General features: G+C 38.5%; 2 protein-coding genes across 3 annotated transcripts; one reads left to right on the forward strand and one right to left on the reverse strand.

Annotated features, from left to right (window-relative positions):
- Positions 1 to 5,666: 5,666 nt before the first annotated feature.
- Positions 5,667 to 10,529, forward strand: LOC110685063. Of its 2 annotated transcripts, none has more exons than XM_021861524.1 (2): positions 5,667 to 6,035; positions 7,626 to 10,529. In XM_021861524.1, the coding sequence occupies exon 2, from the start codon at positions 7,655 to 7,657 to the stop codon at positions 10,196 to 10,198; it is 2,544 nt and encodes an 847-aa protein (XP_021717216.1). In that variant the 5' UTR covers positions 5,667 to 6,035; positions 7,626 to 7,654; the 3' UTR covers positions 10,199 to 10,529. The 2 variants fall into 2 exon arrangements, with proteins under 2 accessions (XP_021717216.1, XP_021717217.1); XM_021861525.1 differs by having other exon boundaries at positions 7,631 to 10,529.
- A 1,554-nt stretch (positions 10,530 to 12,083) lies between these two features.
- LOC110685064 (heat shock 70 kDa protein, mitochondrial-like) lies at positions 12,084 to 16,025 on the reverse strand. The gene is made up of 6 exons (XM_021861526.1): positions 15,795 to 16,025; positions 15,015 to 15,091; positions 14,852 to 14,930; positions 14,187 to 14,753; positions 13,490 to 14,110; positions 12,084 to 13,038 (listed from the first exon to the last, which is right to left on the reverse strand). The coding sequence occupies exons 1-6, from the start codon at positions 15,858 to 15,860 to the stop codon at positions 12,409 to 12,411; spliced, it is 2,040 nt and encodes a 679-aa protein (XP_021717218.1). The 5' UTR covers positions 15,861 to 16,025; the 3' UTR covers positions 12,084 to 12,408.
- Positions 16,026 to 16,497: the final 472 nt, after the last annotated feature.

A 16,497-nucleotide genomic window follows, 5' to 3' on the forward strand; every position in this document is an offset into this window, starting at 1 on the left:
CCGTTATTAGCGTGGATAAACGGAGTTAGGATGTAGGCCATGTGTTTGTGATGATTAAGCGGCAGCTGACAAAGCAAAAGGATGAGCTGCTCGTTGAGTATGCATTAGATTGACATGATATGTTGATCATGAAGATCAACTGGGGCGCGCCCAATTCAACACTCGCTCTATCCCTATTTGTTTGCTCCATATTCTATATTTAGATGTCTCTTAAAAATTATTTCATTTCCTTATTTGGTAACATGTCTTCGCTATTAACCTCCCCTAGCACAATACACACACTCATAAAACTATAAAAGCCATAATACCCCAACTCATTTACAATTTTTGGTTCAATCCTTAATAAAGCACATGTATGGGGAAAAAAAATAGGGAGTGAGGTTAAAATTCGGTTGCCATTTACTTTCCAGCAAACAAAATTATGTACTCATTATTTATAATCTAAGTATTTAGGGTCGCCCCGGTGGCATGGGCCATTAACCTGCTTTTGGGCCCATTTTGACACTTGAACCCAAGTTTGTTTGTTTTTTTTTTTTTTTTTTTTTTTTTTTTCCTTCAGGCGGGGTAACTCTTGATGCGGTTATCTAGCAAGTGAGAAGATAAAAAGAGCGTTTGACAAGGGAGGAGTTGCTATGGTACCATGTATAAAACCTAGTTGTTTTTTGTAAGCTTATGACCATCTTTTTTTACATTGAATTAACCTGATAGGTTCACCTACTAAATAACGAAGAATAATCATGGGCCGATCATACACCCTTGCCAATAAAATGTGGTGAGTATGGTATTCATCCTTATCCTTACCCGTTAAACCAGATTCATCCTTGTCTGCCCACAAAGTAATAACAAACAATTAGGTGCATGGCAAATACCATTGAAGTAGGAACAAAGAGACTACCCGCCCCCAATTTTCTTAATTTGTTTAAGGTGTATTTATCTTATAATTTGAACATAAACTTCAAGCTAATATCATATTCGTCACTATTCAAGCTTTAAACTCCATCCGACCTCTTTAAATTAAAACTAAACATTTCAGGGTTGTTAATATACATCTTACACCCCGTATTAACAATATATTTAATTGAATTTTAATAAAAAATTTACATAAAAGTAATAATTTAAAACCATACATGTTTGTTTATATAAGCTCTTTATTTTTCTTGTTTACATGTTAATTAGAAACTTATACCTCGTTTTTCATTTGATTATGCAATATATATTTATTTTTTTGACATAATAGTGCAATATTGTAATTAAATTTTCAACTTACGCATAACAAAAAGAGTGTAAAAAAATTTTCCTAAAAAAAAAAAGACAGAGTAATACAAAATACTAAACAAAAAATTGAGACAAATCTAAATATCACACAATTTTGATTATTTTTTATCTTTCAAGTGTTAGATTCCATAAACATTGAAAACAGGATAACCAATTAAGAACAATAAGAGTATTACAACATTCTTAATTTTTTTAAAAGTTTTTTTTTATTTTTTTTTTATTTAAACTCAGACTTAGAGTCAAACATTTTATGTTTGCAATGTACATATTGGTTGTTCTTCATAATGTATCAAGCATAAAAGGAGTGTGTGCAAATAGGGGGGAAATGCCCAACTATATGATCAAAAGAGAGCGAAAAAAGCAATAAATGTCAAATCGACACATATTTGTTTCGGATAGATACATAGATTACTGTCCAGATATGACTATTAAAACTAAATCTTTGACACCGATTCAAATTCAAATCGTGTAAAACAAGCGTAACAAAGATTTGTACAACACGAAAGAGAAATATAAAAACCGCTTAATCACTTATCGATTTTTTCATCGAGTGTTAGAGTGACAGACCCCTAGAAAAAAAAAGGGAGCATAAAAAGGATTTTTTCCCAAATTGAGCTTTATTGGTAAATTATTTACCAAATTGGTCTCGTGGGAAAAGTATTTCCCAAACTAAGCTTCTGGGGTGAAACGCTGTCTCGGACAGCGTTTTACACCCAGTTTTTTTTAAAAAAAAAATTCAAGAAGTAAAACGCTGTCTCAGACAGCGTTTTACCTTGTTGACCAGTTGGTATGTATTTTGGCAAAATATACTAGTATATTTTGCCAAAATATACTGGAATATGTATATGGGCTTTAAAACGCTGCCTGAAGCAGCGTTTTATGTTGAAGCATAAAACGCTGCCTCAGGCTGCGTTTTTCTGCTAGACTGCATTACAAGCAGCATCTGCTACACTACATCACCAGCAGTTTCTGCAATCTGCTGCTGCCCCTACACATAACCCTCACCCAGCAGCATCATCTCAGCCCCACCATGAACCACCACCCCCACCACCATCCACCACCATCAACCACCTTCCCCACCACCACCGGCCGCCACTCTCGACCACCCCTATGCAATGCAAAACACCCTAAACAACGCAAGGACATTCCCACCACCCCCATCATTAACCACCACCCCCACCACCATTAACCACCTCCCCCACCACCACCGCCCGCCACTCTCAACCACCCATAAACTACCATAAAACACCCTAAACAACGCAAGAGCATTCCCACCACCAGCCCCAACCTTTCCACCACCATCGACCACCACCGACAACCATCAAACACTGGAAACAACCCCAATAGCATGATAACCATCGTGAAACAGCACTTTAAGTGCAGGAGACCAGATATATGCTGCTTGATACATATAACGGATATAAAAGATATAGTTTCACTAACAAAAGTCAAAATTCGGACAAATAAGGGAAATAAACTTCAAATTGTACAGAGAGTCATTTAGAAAACATTTCTTGTATTAATAATGTAAGCGTTATATACAACATTGTTAAATTATACTATCCGGACTCATGTATTGGAGTTAACTGATCTCCATCCTGTGTGTCCTCCGTCCGTCTACGAACACGCCTCGGACGCCTCGTGTAATGCTGAATGGTGGTGAATGGGTCTCGGGACGATGGAGGAGTCAGCTGGCGAGACGATGAGTCACCCTGGCTGTGGCCGGGAGCGGTGTTATGGATGAAGTAATCCTCTGCCTGTGTAGAGCCCGAAGTATGACCTCCACCACTACTCTGTCCGAAGTCGAACTGTGAATGGAAGGAGTTGGGGTCATGATCGTCCCTGGGGTGGACGAGATGGCCATGGCCATATCTCTGCAAGCTATGTATGCCCATATCTCGCACCCGCTCAACCTGGGCTCTGGTGGGTACGGCTGCTAAGGCATCTGAAAGTGCATCAACCATCGCTTGGAGATGAGTTCCTGAATGAATTAAACTTTTAGAGTCGGATCTTTCTGCACAAAGGACTTCATAAACTCAGATATTATGGACGAATCCAAGTGTGGGTGATCATTAGATAGTAATTCGGTAACACAGTTCTCCCGATGCGGGCCTTTGTATGTGACTATGGTGAAGCCACGCGAGTGCTCACTTGTCCTGCTACCCCTTAGAGACCATCCACATTTCTTCTTGCAACGCAGATGAAGGACACTCTCATTTGAGGTCACTGTGGTGTAGAATTGATTTCTCTGTATAGAATACATCTTCACCATTTCTTGAAGCGTTTTCTTACTGTCAAAGTACATCCCCTTCTCGAATTCTCCCCCTGGAACAAATGATGTATGACTCCCTGAATTGGCCCAATACTCATCAACTTCATAATTCTCATTTATCTGACTAAACCAGGGTACTGCAGTTCTAACCAAGGGCTCATCAATTTCCATCTGCCCATCTTCAAGATCCATGTCATCAAGCCTATCATACTCCTCCCCATTATCATCCTCATCATCTGTATCCGCATACACATCGTACACCGACAATTCGTTATTCACAATATTATCAAAATGACTTGGGTCTTCTTGAGACGGTGATCCTTGAACCTCATCTCGCATCGGTGACGGAGCCACGGTGTTAGATGTTGAAGGACCGGATTGGCCGAACATTGTCACACAGCCCCCCGCATGTGCAGGTGATGCTATATGAGGACTAAACGGCATCTGAAATTGATCATCATGCAGCAAGCGACTGAAAGTTCCCATCCCATATTCATTCGATGGAATGTGGTTTGAAGGGTCTTGGAAGGACGCGGTGTTGTAATCAGAGACATATGTAGGATGTTGTTCTGCCCAAGTACTTTGTTGGGTACATATAGGCACTGTTTCTACATATATCTCATTGGGAACACCCTTCATTGTAACAATGCTTCTCAAAGCTTTTAAATGTTTGTTTGTGGAGACAGGTAACACTTGAACCCCATGCCCAGTCTCACACCTCATTTTAAGGTTCAGTTCAGCATTCATTGGGTTTGAGCCGATACTACTGTGAACCTCATTCATCAGATCATTCACAGTCATGCTCGGTTCAAGTGTTATAAGTTCCATATTCCCTCCACTGTACTCAACATTTGATCCATCGCACACAATTTCACCTCCCCACCGGCATAACAACACTACATTTTGTGAAGCCATATTCTACATACCAACCAAAACACATTTAAGGATAATCGAATTCTAAAACAACGTCAAAAAACCCTAATTTAACAATACATAACATACATAGCTTCGATAATGGAAAGTTATATCAAATTTCGAGAACCTACATGTGTAGCTAATATGACAACAATGAAACAAGTCCATTCTCATTATCAACATTTTCATCACCAATTTCATAAACTCTTAGTACCGCATACAACTATCAACATACTAATACCGCATTACCATCAACAATTTTATCATTTTTTTCACAATAATAGACCACATTACCATCAACAATTTCATCAAGAATTTCATCAAAAACAAACCACATTATCATTGACAATTTCATCAACAATTTCGTCGACAATTTAATCAACAATTTCGTCTATATTTTTCCTCAACAATGTACCACATTATCATCAATAATTATCAACAATTTATCACATTTCATTACTAATTAGCAACAAATTAATACAATTTACATCACAATTTGCTACAACATACAACAACTATCTACTACCAACTATTCAATGTAAAATTCAACGATGTACTACGAATTTAAGGTTTACCCGGATTTAAAGAGTGAGTGAGACAATGCCGGCAACAACTTCCGTTCACTTTGGCGGCGGCAGGGGCGGCGGCACGACAGGGGAGGCGTTGGCAACGGCTGTGGTTCTTTGTTGCTGACAATGAGAGTTAGTGAGAGAGAGTGTAAATTGCGTGAAAGAGATTAAGAAAAAAAGGCCTGGAATTCGTTATAATTCCCGCAAGAAACGCTGCCTAAGGCAGCGTTTAATGTACAGATAAAAACGCTGCCTCAGGCTGCGTTTTATGCTTGTACATTAAACGCTGTCTGAGGCAGCGTTTCATTTAAAGATATAAACGCTGCCTCAGGCAGCGTATATTTGTATAAAACAGGTATGAAATACGAAGTTTATGAAAAAAGTCAAACTACCATAAAACGCTGCCTGAGGCAGCGTTTTATGTCTTGAATTTTTTTTATAAAAAAACTAAGTGTAAAACGCTGTCCGAGACAGCGTTTCACTTCAGAAGCTTGGTTTGGGAAATACTTTTGCCACGAGACCAATTTCGTAAATAATTTCCGCATAAAGCTTAATGTGGGAAAAAATCCGCATAAAAATGAATAGATGGAAATGGTATGAAGGAGTTAGGTGACAGGGAGAGAAATAGTACCTTGAAATAGCTTGATCCCCCACAAGAGAGTAAAGACATTTGTCCACAACCAAAGAAACTCAACCATGTGTCATCACTATTCTTGTGTCACTATCTAATATTCATCTTTCTATATAAATTTAGCCTTTAATCAAACCTAAACCCAGTTTTTTATGAACTTGAATAGAATACCAGAAGCTATCCCACCCAAATTTCATAAACCCTTTATTTTTTTAGCAAAATAGTACACTAAATATTTATTATTTTCTCTCCCTTTATTTTCTTTTTTTAAAATTTATCAAATTGAAATTCAACCTCTTTTCTTCCTTAAACGTTATGAGTTTCTGTCATTTCTCCTGCACAACAGCTTAAAACCCATCAATTTCTCACCTGGGTAAGTTTCATTTTCCCTTTTTTTTTTAGTTTATTAATTTGTATTAAAAATGTGCTCAAAAAATGCTGGCTTTTGTTGCTTGAATTATTTCTTGTTAATGGTCTTTTTTATTTTATTTTTATTTTAATTTATAGATCCATTAATCTATTTTTCTGGGTAGTTTTGCGTTTGATTTATGGAGGTTTCCTTTTGAGTAAAGTCGTGCCCTTTAATTTACATTCATGGTTTATTAATTTGTTTTTTTCCCCCATTTTTTGATGCTCTGTTTGGTGTTTAGGGTTTTTAATCACAGTACTATTAATTTTGGGAGCTGGGTTTTGTTTGAGAAACTCATACGGAGTATTAATTTGACAGCATTGTTTTCTGGATTCATCTTTTAATTTGCATTTATTTTTTCGACATTGCTTTCTTCTTCAACATTTGTATTATTAGTAGCGTTTAGTTGTTGAAATAGTTTAGAAAGGGAGTTGATTTCACATGTTAAAGGTTTAATTATAAAGTTTTTGACTTTCATGTAATTACCCAAAAAAAGGCATAACTCCAATCTCACCTCTTGGTCAATTGAGCAATTTGGGTCAGTCTATGTCCACCCGAATGTTATGTCAAACGGTTTTTGGCAAGATTATCTAGGCGAAGAGCCCCGCCCCCCCATTTCATGTCTTGTTTAGTCTTTTAGAATTTCGGAGTGTGAGCCTGTGAGGTGATAACTTGCAAGTGTATGATCAGTCTGTGTCCACCCGAATGTTATGTCAAACGGTTTTTGGCAAGATTATCTCGGTGAAGAGCCCCGCCTCCCCATTTCATGTCTTGTTTAGTCTGTTAGAATTTCGGAGTGTGAGCCTGTGAGGTGATAACTTGTAAGTGTATGATCAGTCTACGAGAGTATGACCATTCAAGAGCTAACGAAACTCATCAATGTAATAAAGATTAGAGCTTGTACCCTTTTCGAAAATTCAATCTCGAGTCTTTACTCTTATTAGCAAGGTTGTATCGTTATAAAAAACTCAGTCTTAGTCTTTACACTTCATACTTTAAGCAAGCTTGTATAATGGAAAGTTCGAGGGCCCCTCTCAGAGTTGGGGGTGGGGGGGAGGGGAAGAGCAGAGGAAGGGGAAACAGTATCATCTCTTGTAAAAATGTGCATATAGTCTCTTTTCTTTTTTCATTTAATTCTTTGTGATGATGAAAGTATGTGTAATTCGGAGAAACACAATACAGGGAATTTGTTCATGAAAAGAATTCCATTTTAGTCACGAGAACACTATTGCTTCCTTTCCTTACCTCTTTTTTCTAACAACATTACAGCACTCGGCAAATCTGTATTCTCACTTATCTGTCACAGGGCAATTGTGTGTTGTTTGGAACTCTATATATTTCATAATTACATCTAACTAGCTAAAGTGGCATTTGGTTTGATTGAGGTCAGGAGTACTTCAATTATTTTTAACATATATGTTTGTATGGCTGACAAGATCCATGTAATTTTAAGCATGATAATATATATATATATATATATATATATATATATATATATATATATATATATATGTCTTAAATGCTGAATATCTTGCTTACATTTTGGTTTTGCAGGATAGAGTGGAGTAACTTCTAACCTGGCAATGAGCATGGCTGTTGAAGGAAGCCAACAGAGTGATGTCTCGGAGCTGAATGGGGTTGTAGTAGCTGGAGACAAGACGAATGATGATTCTGAGATTAAAAATGATGCTGTTGAGGATGAAGCTAGAGCTGTTGATAGTTCTAAAACGATATCTCCATTGAGGGGTGAGATTGATGTTTCTGAAACTAGAAACAGTGTTGTGAGAGATGAAACTGAGGGTCTTGATTCGTCTAAACTGATTTCTCCTACAAAAACTGAGGATGCTGGGTTCGGCTTGTCCAAGTGCTCATCCACTGAAATAGTTTCTTCAATGAAAGCTGAGTGTCTTGATACTTCTAAATTGCTTTCCCCCACAAATGATGGCCATGCTGGGTTGCCCAAGTCCTCAGCCATTGAAATAGGTGCTTCAATAGGAGATGATTCTGAAATTAATAATTATGTTGTCAAGGATGAAGCTAGTGTTTTTGATGTATCTAAATTGATTTCCCCCATGGAACATGAGAATGATGTGTTGGATTTTAAGAACAATGTTGTAAGCAGTGGTGTCGAGGGATTTGATGCTTCTAAAGTGACTTCAGCCATTGAAGAGGAGAATATTGCATCTGAAACCAGAAATAATGTCATTGTCAGTGAAGCTGAGGGTTTTGACGCTTCTAAAGAAATTCCCGCCGTAGAAGATAAGAGTGATGTTTCTAAAGTGATCCCCATCATGGAAGATGTAAATGATGCATCTGAAATTCAAAACAATGTTGTTACTCCCCCCATGGAAGATAAGAGTGATGCTTCTAAAGTGTTTCCCCTTACGGAAGATGTGAGTGATGCGTCTGAAATTCAAAACAATGTTGTTACCAGTGGAGCTGAAGGTGTTGATGCTTCCAAAGGGTACCCCATGGATGGTGACAATGTTGCGTCTGAAATAGGTGACAATGCTGTTAGCAGTGGACAAGAGGGCTTTGACAGTTCTAAAATTATTTCTCCTATATATGACAATGGTGCTTGCCTTTCAAAGTGCCCAGCTACTGGTGAAGATATGCCTCTGATTGTGGAAAATGGTAGGGAACACTGTGAACCTAAAAAGAGTGCTGAGTTGAGAGAGAGAAAGAAGAGCAAGTATTTGTCCCCCCCTTATGTGAACCTGAACAAGGGATCTAAAGGTTTGTCTGGTTTGAAAGAGTCTGGAACAGAAAGATCTGGTGCTCTTGAAGATGGGGAGGGAAATGCCAGTATATCTGACAAGCAGATGACGTCCCCTTCAGTTGCAAAGAGTGGAAGCAAAAAGAGAGGGAGAAAAAGCTCAAGAAAATCTCTTGTTGGTAATATACAGGATATAAGTGCACCATCAGCTAGTTTACTCACAGAACTGCATTTGGCGGCTTTAGACTGTCTGTATGCGTACGATAATAAAGATTTTGATCCTACTGAGATATTCTTTTCTGGATTTCGGGCGTCGGTATATCAAGGTGACTCTGATTGTGAAGTGAATGGGAAGAGCACAAGTGGCCAGGCTGCTGCTGGTTTGGCTGATAAGACTCAGGTGGGAAGCTCAAACCAAAGTAAACCTCGACAAAAAAGGAGAAAGAAAGAGGAAAAAGCAGCAGAATCTACTCCTGGTTTGGCCAATAAGACTCAGAATCCTCAGGTGGGAAATTCAAATAAAAGTAAACCTGGACCAAAAAAGCGAAAGAGAGAGGATGTAGCTATCGGATCTAGTAGCGTGCTTCCTACTGGCCTCTATGATGTTAATGTAAATGCTGCTGAAACGTCTTTATTTACTGTAGAAAATTATCCAGCAGGGGTTGCTTCAACAGTGATTATGAAGCCTCAGCAGAAGAGAAAGGAAGATGTGACTGCCCAGGTCCCTGAGGTGCCTAAACAGACCACTGCATTTACTCTGGACTTCTCTCAGGAGACTATACAGACAATTCCATCGTCTCTTGAGCTCTCTCAAGAGCCTACACAGACAAAGCCTTTTACCATTGAGGGCAAGGAAGCAGTTGGCATTCCAGATTTGAATAATCGTTCTGCTCCTGAGGGTGTGCCTGGTCCCAAAAAGAGGGGGAGGAAAAAGAAGGAGGTAAATCCTGCTAATGCTAATTCTGACGGGAATCCAGAGAAAAAGAAGAGGCGGAGGAGGCGGAAGGATGGGACTTATGCCGATGATTTAGTGACTAATACCCTTTTGAGCGCTAATGGAACCAACGCAAAACCTATTTCATTGGAGGTATGTTTGCCAAATGTGGGTCTGCAGTCATCTGTTCCACCAGCAGCAGCATCTTGTTTGAACAGTGCAAACAACAGTATGACTCCACCAAAACCAATGCAACCTGTTAATGGGAACAATACCCCTGCTGTTGCTACGACTCCTGGTACCCCTGCTGGGGAGGCGCCCTCCATTGAACAGATAAGGAAGAATCTTGAGATGATGACGTCCATGCTGGAAAAATCTGGGGATTCTCTCTCCTCTGAGTTGAAAGCACATTTAGAGACTGAGATTCAGGGACTTTTGAAGAAAGTAAGCTCCAATCCTGGCCCATCTGCGTCTTAGTTGATCAATAATTGTAACATATGTAGGTGCTCCAGCGAAGCCTGTCTGATAAACTTTGCTACTCTTGCTTAGTGTTCTCCTTCCCAATTTGGTCATTAGGTCAGTCATTGTTGATCATTCATTTAGAAGTCTCTCCCCTCCCCCGTAGACCAAGGTGTCCCAGTTGCTCCTCTTGTGCCTCAGTTTCCTTTTGTTTTGCGTTGGTGGTGCACTCGAAACAAAGCATTAACTTATATTTTTGGATGCTGTGTGTGTTTTAGCACAGGGCAGTGGTAGTGAATTATTGTTGGGAACTTATTGCAGGGTTATGAGTAGTAAATTTCTGAACCTATATTATGTGTTTCTGTTGATTGGTATGCCATTTTCTACTTGTGGCTAGCCCTAATGTTTTATTCTGCAATTCCTTTGGTTGTTGACGACTTTGTCACAATCAACAAATAAGACCATAAGTTCAAATTTAAGCTGGGGCCAATTCAACTTCGTTATAGGTTGGTTTTGGGGGAACTTTTGTATGAAACAAGGTGGTATTTTGGGTTCTGTTGAAAAATGGTGTTCAAAACTAAATGTTTTCCGGTTGGGGGGATTGGTTGGTTTTAAGCCGGGTAAAATTTAGCCAGAACTCTGGCTGCAGGATGCTATTATTATGGCGAAGAAAATTCTTAAGGGGAACAGCATAAAAAATCTAATTTTATGAATTCTGGTTGTGGCAATGAGAAATTGTTCAATTTGTTGCTTTCTTTGATCATAGTTTTTGGCCAAGCCCAAAAAGCAACTGTTTTAGTGGTTTCGGCTTCACTGGCTCCAAAACGCGTTCTTAGTTTGAAGTTAAGCTTTCATGAAAGATCCATGAGAGGAGAACCGGAAAAAAAAATAAAAAAAAATTCTCACAAATGTAGAGACTATTTTAGGAAACAAAGCATAATAGCTAGCAAATTGTAAAAAATCACTGAAAATAGTGAAAAATTAGGCTTAACATCACAAATGAAATGCGTAACGAAGAAGCTCAACGGTAACCAGCTGTAAAAGCTACGAACATGATTGCAGGTCCCTTGGCTTACTAAGGGTGTGAAAGTTTCTAGATAGGAACAGAGAGACACTCTTGTGAGTTGTGATCTTGTCTCCAAATGTATCCTAAAATAAGATGTTACTACCTTACCAAGAAGAGCGAATGACAACTTGAGTTCAGTTAGATGTTCACTACTCAGTCTTGCACTCTCTTGCTGCAACCTAAGCCTCCAACAGGTAAGGTTATCATGGGTTGCATTTTGCTAAAAGATCAGTGGTCTGAAATCCAACTAATCTCCATTCAAAGTTATGAACTTACTCTACATAGATGTATCAATTTTACCAAGACGGCAAGACCCTACAGACTGTACCACCAGTAATCCACAAACCCTCTGCTCTACAACTCCCGATCCAAGCGACAAATCCAACACCACTGAATTTTTGAGGAAGTTCCCATCATAACAAGACTTGCCTATCTGTAAATCAGCCAATTCTGCCAATCCTCAACTAATACACTTTTGACTTCTTTCATATTGTACTAATGATGTTGATGTCAGAATAAATTAAAACATAATAATCTTAATGGTACGTTATAAGAGTGAAAAAACTGCACAAGCAAAGCCATCAAATAGGATGAACACCCAAAAACAATTGGACACTAATTACCAGAGTAACGATTATGAAACCAAGTAGACAGCAAAATTTATCGGAAAATCAATCAGAGGTCTTATCACCAAATTTACAGTATTTTCACTGATAGACTAGCAAATAATACAACTTACCAGACTTATCTTATCAATGACTCAGTAGATTGCAGCTTAACTGCTATGGATGTATATAGCCGTATAGCCTTATATTATATCACAAAAAATAAGCATTGTTTCTGAATTCCCTTCATTTCAGCATTCAGGATATTTATTACTCTTTGAATCAGATACAAGTGCAAATATGAAAGTCACAGCTGAAATTCAAACAAAACAACCGAGGGAGAAGGAAACAAAAAATTATTTTCTCACCAAATATACCTAGTTTTTGTGTCAATTCCACAGCCTTGATACACTGAATAGCATCTTTGGGATGTTAAATGGTAAACCACGAGTATCCCAACAGCCAAAACAAAATTTGAGAAATTTATCTAGTTATAGCTATGAACTAATGTTTAAGATGGACAATGTGCAATAATATTTCAAAATCGTCAGACCCATCTACTTATTTGCTTCTTCATACTCGGCTTCAGGGGTCTGCTCTGATGTTGAACTACCACCTGAAGCACCACCTGAAGCGCCACCAGAACCGCCTGACATGTGTTCTCCAATCTTTGAAACAGCCTTGTTAGCAGCATCAGTCTTGGCTTTGATCTCTTCAATGTTGTCCTTCTCCATGACACTTCTCAAGTCGGATACAGCATCTTCAATTTCCTTTGCAACTTCACTTGGGATCTTCTCCCTGTATTCACCTAAACTCTTCTCTATGCTGTAGATGGTTGTGTCTGCTGTATTTCTGGCATCGATAAGAGACTTCCTCTCTTGATCTTTTTGGGCATGTACTTCAGCCTCCTTAACCATCTTCTCGATCTCATCCTCTGAAAGCCCACCAGAGGACTTGATGGTAATTTGTTGCTCTTTGTTGGTAGCCTTGTCTTTAGCAGACACAGTGACAATGCCATTGGCATCAATATCAAAGGTCACCTCAATTTGAGGAAGGCCTCGTGGAGCAGGTGGAATGCCCTGGAGTTCAAATTCGCCGAGCATCTTGTTGTCAGTGGCCATCTCACGTTCACCTTGTAGAACCTTAATTCCCACCTGAGTTTGGTTATCAGCTGCAGTTGAGAATACCTGAAATTGCAAAAACAGGACAATAAAGATGCATTAGAGACAAGCAGATAACAAAAAAACACAAGACAAAGGTAAGGTAGCCAGGAACAAGGGTCTACACTGCCGTAATTTATTCTAAGTGCAACCAAGACAACACAAGATGTTATATCTCAAAATATCAGATTACAAGCATGTTATGAAAAGTGGTGCCCATAAACATTGAACATAAACAGGGATCAACTCAATAGTCTGGTTAACTTCAACTGGCACAAGTGTCTACATTAGTCACATTTAATACACAGAAGGAAAAAAAAATGCAATGTATCAAACAAAAAATCTCAAGTATTCTATCCAAATAAAATAATCTTGCGGTGAATTTCAAAGAGAGAACAGAAGTCAAAACCCAAATAACGCTAATCCTATCTTTGTAGGATAACAAACCAAAAAGATAAAAATAATAACAATGCATTACCTGGCTCTTCTTAGTGGGAATGGTTGTATTTCTGTTTATCAATCGAGTGAAAACACCACCCAATGTTTCAATACCGAGAGAAAGGGGAGTAACATCCAAAAGAAGCAATTCCTTGACATCACCCCTCAATATGCCACCCTGAATGGCAGCACCCATAGCAACAGCTTCATCAGGGTTAACTCCCTTACTTGGAGACTTGCCAAAGATCTCCTGGACAATCTCTTGCACCTTGGGCACACGAGTCATACCACCCACAAGAAGAACCTCATCGACTTCATTAAGGGAGACACCAGCATCCTTCAAACAATTTTTACAGGGGGAGCGGGTCCTTTCAATCAAATTCCCTACAAGAGACTCAAATTTTGACCTTGTGAGAGTGATGTTCAAGTGCTTTGCACCTGAAGAATCTGCACTAATAAAGGGGAGGCTAATGTCTGTTTGAGATGTTGATGAAAGCTCAATTTTAGCCTTCTCAGCAGCTTCCCGAAGCCTTTGTAGGGCAAGACGGTCATTACTCAAATCAATGCCTTCGGTTTTCTTGAATTCAGCCACCAAGAACTCCAACAAAGTGTTGTCAAAGTCCTCTCCTCCCAAAAATGTGTCACCATTTGTAGCTTTAACCTGATTGAGAGCCACATATTAGTATTGATGAAAAGCACAGCAATGACAAACTCACAACAGAAGAAAGAGAAATTACCTCAAAAACACCATTGGATATCTCAAGAATAGAGACATCAAAGGTTCCACCACCAAGATCAAAAACTGCAATAAGACCCTCCTTATTTGTCATTCCATACGAAAGAGCAGCAGCAGTAGGTTCATTAATAATTCTTTGAACATCTAGTCCTGCAATTCTCCCAGCATCTTTAGTTGCTTGTCTCTGAGCATCGTTAAAATAAGCAGGGACAGTAACCACAGCCTTTGATACTGATTTTCCAAGATAAGCCTCTGCAGTTTCCTTCATCTTCGTCAAGACAAAGGCTCCAATCTGACTTGGAGAATATTGTTGGCCGTTGGCTTCAACCCAAGCATCTCCATTTGGAGCCCTCACAATCTTGTAGGGAACCATTTTCATCTCCTTTTGGGTCTGGGGATCATCAAAATGCCTTCCAATCAAACGCTTAGTCCCAAAGATTGTGTTGGTAGGGTTGGTTACTGCTTGACGCTTGGCTGGAGTTCCCACAAGCAGCTCACCTTTAGGATTGAATGCTACAACTGAAGGTGTCGTGCGAGCACCCTCAGCGTTTTCAATAACTTTGGCATTCTACACAAAACAATCAACAAATGAAATGTCATCCCAAAATCATTAAATGTTTTTAATTAAGCCACAAGATAAACACTTGGTAGGTGAATTTTAACTACCTTTCCCTCCATGACGGCAACACAAGAGTTTGTGGTACCCAAGTCAATACCAATCACATCATTGCCAGCAGGTCTTGCACTGTATAAGAAAAGACATAGGTAAGGAACAAGATACATTGCCACAATTCACAATGGAGAGAAATAGAAGTTAACAAGTATATACCTGAAAGGTCTCACCAAATTCGACAATCTTTGCGCCATAAATGGACTAGACAATGATGGACTGGCATTTCCAGCCAACTATACAGACAAAACACAACCGAAAGATTAGGATCAATCATCAGTACATTTCAAAATTATTCAAGTAATACAGCAGCGGGAGAACTAAACTGGAAACGAGCACGGGGTAAGAACCCAACCAATTACCAAACCAATTTTAATCACAATATATATAATCACAACACTAGAAACTAAAATCATCCCAGTAACTTATAACGTTACACAAACATTAAACCTCAAAGATGATGAAAAAATAATGCAAATGTAATTTCAAAAGACAAATCACTGATCAGTACTCAAATGAACAAATTTTCAGCCAAGCAACAAACAAAATGAAACATAAAGGTATAAACATGGTAATCTTAAGAAGAAATTTCGATATAATTATAGCAGGGGAACCTCAACATGTATTCAAAAGCATGAAATCAGCATTATTATTCGAAAAACATGCTAGAACACAAACCATAAATTCATCATCTATCATCATATTGTATACTATCCAACTACAACACTAAGTTCGTTAACTCATCCACGATTACAATTAAATCTCCCCTTTAACAAAAAACCTAAAATCAAAACATCCTATAGTCAATCAAACAACTCCAGATCAGTAAATCAAACAATCAATCAACCAATAACATCAAAAAACTCAAATCAAATCAAACAAAACACAAACCCTAGCTCAACAAATTAAAATGAGAAAAAGAGCAAAAAAAAAAAGTACCGATTTGAAGGCGGGAAGAGAGCGGAACTGTTGAGGGCGGAGACAGCGGCGGAGAACGGTAGCCATGGTAGAAAAAACAGGAGAGAGAAAGGAAGGAGTAGATCTGAAGGAAGAAGACGGTGGAAATGGTGGGTTTAGGATGAATTCAAGGGTTTTTCTCTCTCCTCTTAAAGTTCTTATAAAATGAGGTTAGGGGTTTAGGGTTTAAGGGGTGGAGGAAATGAGAGAGGGTCGAATCGGACTTTCTAGATTTGTATTATCTTCTTTTCCAAGCTACATGACATGGCCACCCCTACACCGCTTTTTTTTTTTTCTTCTCCTTTTGGTAACGTGTTAGTACGTCTTTTTTTTTTTTTTTTTTTTTTCTTCTTCTACATAGTAGGTTTATACTATCTTCATTAAATGTACACCAATTTAACATAAAGCAGAGAGGGAATGTCTAATCGTTGCACATAATCTGTAATTAAGGTAATAAAATTATAAATAAACGAACTAATATTATTCGTACTAAGGGGTTGTTCTCATACGTTCAAATTCAGTTTACTTCAGTTTCTAATTTCCTTCTCTTATAAAATATTCAATTCATTTCAGTTCAGTTCAGCTGAGTTCGGTCAATGAGAACATGCCCTAATACATGATGTATCGATAAATTAGTACATTAGCAAGTGTAACGAGCTTGAACATATAAGTATTAGTTACTTTG

Source organism: Chenopodium quinoa, unplaced genomic scaffold (genome assembly GCF_001683475.1).
Source record: "Chenopodium quinoa cultivar QQ74 unplaced genomic scaffold, ASM168347v1, whole genome shotgun sequence".
Lineage (NCBI taxonomy): Eukaryota > Viridiplantae > Streptophyta > Magnoliopsida > Caryophyllales > Amaranthaceae > Chenopodium > Chenopodium quinoa.